At 33.0% G+C, this 4,846-nt stretch overlaps 1 protein-coding gene across 1 annotated transcript; it reads right to left on the bottom strand.

The window, feature by feature from the left end:
* Positions 1-3,330: 3,330 nt before the first annotated feature.
* On the bottom strand, positions 3,331-3,669 carry HELRODRAFT_166869 (hypothetical protein; the record flags this gene model as incomplete). Its single annotated transcript, XM_009012057.1, has 1 exon — positions 3,331-3,669. One exon carries the CDS (start codon positions 3,667-3,669, stop codon positions 3,331-3,333), a length of 339 nt encoding a protein of 112 aa, XP_009010305.1.
* Between the last annotated feature and the right edge of the window lie 1,177 nt (positions 3,670-4,846).

The following is a 4,846-nucleotide window of genomic DNA, read 5'->3' as shown; positions in this document are numbered from 1 at the left end:
TAACAATTCAATAACTTTGAAAGAACCTGTATATGGTGCTTCCAGTGGACGACGTACTCGATCTACTCTTAATCATATGTAACTATTGTTTGAAAGTTCATTTGGCACGTAAGCTTTTGGGGTAGAGTGATGTTGATTGTTAGTTGTAAGGTAGTCATTAAGTTTGAACATTTCTTTTGCTAGTGGCTTGATTTGACTAGATGTTATATCTTCATTTGAATTTGGGAATAAAAATCGACTTGGTAAGAACAAGTTGGTTCCTGTTACTGCTATTGCTGGGGATATTTCATTTTCATCTATTATGTTTCTAAGACCAAAAAGAACGACAGCTAATGCATCTAACCAGTTTTGTTTACGACAACTAATTGCTGTTTTTAAGGTACGATGTTGACGTTCTATTTTCCATTCGCTTATAGATGATAACTTGTTGTACGTAAACGGTAGAATCCAATTATTTTTGATAATTCGTTAAATAATTCGCTCTCAAATTGTGTACCCCGATCTGTTACAACATATAGAGGAACACCGAATCGAGCGATCCAAATGTTCAAGAAAGTTGTAGCAACTGTTGAAGGTGATATTTCTGTCATTGGAGCTGCTTTGATCCAACCAGTTGTTCTGTCAATGCATGTGAGTAAATATCTGAATGGATTTGAATAGGTTTCATTTCCTTGCTTGACTGGTGGTAACGGACCTACATTATCAATATGAACAGTCTCAAAACGTGCAGACGGTAAATTGAATAATGATATCGTAGAGATCGTGTGTCGGTGAATTTTGTTTTGTTGACAGCTTAAACACTCTCTTGAATATGTTCTTATTCGTTTGTCTATATCTGGCCAGAAATATCTTGATATGATCAATCGTATTGATGTTTTGATACCTGGATGTGAGAAGTTATGATGACTGTCAAATATGGCTTTTCTCAAATTAACTGGTAATTATGGTCTGGGGTATGGTGTTGATACATCACAAAATATTTTTTTGTTATCGCCTATTGGATATTGTTTTAACTGATCCTTGAATAATTTCATTTTATCATCAATTTCTTGTTGCTCGGCAATCGACGACAAGTCACAGATGTCTATCTTTACAGCATTTGCTGGCCGAAAGAGACAATCTGCAACAACGTTTTCTTCACCACGGATTTAAATGACAACTGCAATGTATTTAGATATCATTGAAAGATATCGTTTTTGAACGTCTGACTTTAATGGTGTTTTTTTTGTAAGCAGCGCATAATGGTTTGTAATCTGTAAATAGAGTTACATTTCTTCCTTCAATCTGATGCTTAAAATGGATGACGGCAAATACGCTGCTAATAGTTCTCTGTCGAATGTAGAAAAGTTACGTTGTGGTTCGGTTAACTTTTTAGAGTGGAAACCTATTAGTACAGGAGTTGAATCAACTTTTTAATGCAGTGCTGCACCTATGACGTAAACAGAACTGTCAGTAACTAAGTGGTATTTTGTACATTTTGAATCTGGATATAGAAGTGTGGTTACGTTGGCAACTTTAGATTTGATGGTTTTTAAAGTTTCCAATTCTTCGTTATTAAACACTATTGTTTTTGAGTTTGGGTGTAACTTTATTAGTTCTGTTAATGAAAATACATATCTGCAAATTGTACAATGAGTTTGCAGTAGATTTAGTATCATTTTGAACTGGAAATTCTTCAGTTTTGTTTATTTTTTCTTTTGTAGAAAATAGTTTATCACCGCTGATGTTGAATTCTAGGTAATTTAGATTTTCTTTGAAAAATTGGCACTTGTTTATGGAGATTCTCAAATTATTTCGCAAAGGATTTGAAATACCGTTTCTAAATCTTTTTCATGTTGTTCACTGCTTTCTGAAAATATGAGAATGTCGTCTAGATAAACAAAAACAGTCAGTACCTAGGAAGATATTATCCATGAATCTTCGGAATGTACATCTTGCATTTCGCAAACCAAAAGGCATAAACATGTACTCAAAGAGTCCAAAAGGTGTTATTACGGCTGTTTTTTCAATATCGTTTTCATGTACTGGTATCTGGTGATAGGTTTTTAATAAGTCCAATTTTGAAAAAAACTTTTTGCAGTGTACTTTAGTTGAGATGCTGTGAATATTTGGAATTGGAAATATGTCTGGTTTCGTAATGGCATTTACACAACGATAATCTCCGCAAGCTCTCCATTGTCCAGGAGTACCTTTTGGAACTAGATGGAGTGGAGAAGCCCAGAGAGATTTAGATTGTCTGATGATTCCGGCGTTTAGTAAAGACCTAAATTCCTTTTTTGCTACTTTATATTTCTCTTCACAGAGTTGGCGAGCCTTGGCAAATGTTGGTTGGCTTTCACCAGTGTCGATAATGTGCTTTACTTTTGAGTTGATTTTAATCTGATTTTCATTTCTTGGTTCAATTAACATTGGAAAATTACTGATGAATTTTGTTACTATCTGGGGAACTGGCGGTTTATTGATGTGAATTTGATGAACGAAACTCTGCAAAACGTTTGTTGTAATCGTTTTTTTTGTTATTGTGTCAATCAGTCTATTGGTGCAATCGACAAGGATTTCATAATGACTTAAAAAATCTTTGCCTAACAAAGGTTTGACACTCGGTATGTTGTCTATTGTCAACCTTGGTAAGAACAGATCGTATGAACCATCTTTTTTTCTTATTCCAAATACACAGCCCTTATCTGTCCTCATCCGACCATTTGCACCAGGCAAGGTTCAGATCAATAAATTTCTTTATAAATTAAGATTGTTAAACCATTTCGCCAGCACGTTGGGATTGTTGCGGTTTTCCAACAACTGGTTATTAATTTATGGAGGTATGTGCGGAGTATTGAGCACCTTTTCAGAGCAATTGTTGAAACTTGATTCAGAAGACAGGGCGTTGCTTTGGCATTACATTTTCGAACAATTGATGCAACTTTCCTGTAGGATCAATGTCTCCCGCATATGATGGTGTCGGTAGAGGCGGAAACCAGTCCGGTAATTCGAATGAAATTCGACCATCAGACATCAACCCATCACAAAAGAAATTGCCGCCGTCGACCACATTGAACTGAGGTGGAGTATTTTTGCGATGGTAAAAATGCCTATTTGCACGCCCTCCAAAAATTTTTGTTAAATTGAGTTGTAGTCGGGGCATTTTTGTTGATTGATTTAGCTTTTTGTAATTTTATTCTTTTTCTAATCAATTTACTAAGATTGAAGATTGTTGCAATTATTGGTTTTTAAGTATTTAACCGTTTTAGTTTTTTCTTTTTGTAATTTTATTCTTTTTCTAATCAATTTACTAAGATTGAAGATTGTTGCAATTATTAGTTTTTAACTGTTTTAGTTTTTTTTCAACTTCTTAATCGAGCATTCTATACTCAAATTTTTTGTCATTTGCGTTTTCGTGTACCCATAATTTTTTGCGAAATATAAATAGATTATTTGTTGAAAGCGAATGGCAAAGTTGTCGACATTCATGATGTTGAGGCATTCTAATTCTATCTGGAAGTATGCGTTTGCCTCAGTCCTTTTCGTAGAAGACGTTGGTGGTTTGACACCCTGCAGTGGTTTATGGGTAGCCGTTTGGGTCGGCTTGTGCTCCAAACTCGACCGGTCCGGATCTGGAGGTGCTGTTGGTTTTTCAACATCAGAAGTTTTGGTTTTGAGAGATCTGCACATTTTGCACGGATCTGGAGGTGCTGTTGGTTTTTAAACATCAGAAGTTTTGGTTTTGAGAGATCTGCACATTTTGCATGATTTTTGATGCCTTAACAATCCTTTTTTGCCCTTGCAATGTTTGCCGCAACAACAAATCAACATATTATTAAAATTATTTGTGAAGTTATTATCAATATTTATTAAATTCGGCAAAATTTTAATGGTTTCAGAGTTGTTTATATACGAAGTTTTTAAAACAAATATGGGCAAACTGTTGCACTTACTGAATTTATTGTATTTAAAATTACCAATAAACCTATTAAATTATATAAAATAAAATATTTATTAAAATTTAAAATTAAAACGACAGCCATGTTCACTATAATTTGACGAAACCAAATTTAAATATTGAAACTTCGATAAAACCAGTAAGTATTATTGCTTAAAAACAGTAAGCTGATAAAATTCGGCTCTCTTGTTCAACGACCAGCGCAATAATCATAATGACAATAATGTCAATAATAATAATAATGAAAACAATAATAATAACATGTTATAATAATAATAAATTGAATTAATTTCGGGCCTCACAATTTTGTTGCTGTTTTTGCCGCCTGGACAACTATCGTCAAAAATTTTTAAATTTTTCGCTGTTAAAATTTTTCATTAGAATTTCATGTTTTTTTTTCGAATTTTTTTGTATATATTTTTAATAATATTAAAATTATAATAATACTAATCAATAAATTAATTAATAATGCACTGACGATGACGGTTTAACGACGAAATAGATCTGCAATATTTTTAATAAAATATTTGTTAATAAAAATAATGTTTCAATTTTAAACAGACTCAATTTTGTTGATAAAAAACGTTAGAAACATCATTTGTTTTGGACACTCTCGACTCGAGTAAAGCTAGCGTGAAGAAGTAGTGAAGAACCCTTAGTTACAGATATACATACATACATACATACACACACACACACACACACACACACACACACACACACACACACATATATATATATATATATATATGTGTGTGTGTTTGTACAACTGAATAAAATAAAACTGCATACCGCGTGCAAATTCCATACATACACTCGTTTTATTTTGCACAATTTTTTACCTTGTGCCGTATTATTTTAAATTACTTTAGTTGTTTTACGTAAATCTGTATCCATTTATTTATTTTA

This window comes from Helobdella robusta (genome assembly GCF_000326865.2).
Source record: "Helobdella robusta unplaced genomic scaffold HELROscaffold_10, whole genome shotgun sequence".
Taxonomy (NCBI): Eukaryota; Metazoa; Annelida; class Clitellata; order Rhynchobdellida; family Glossiphoniidae; genus Helobdella; species Helobdella robusta.
The sequence above is the reverse complement of the archived record's forward strand: the minus strand, read 5'-3'. Positions and strand labels throughout refer to the sequence as shown.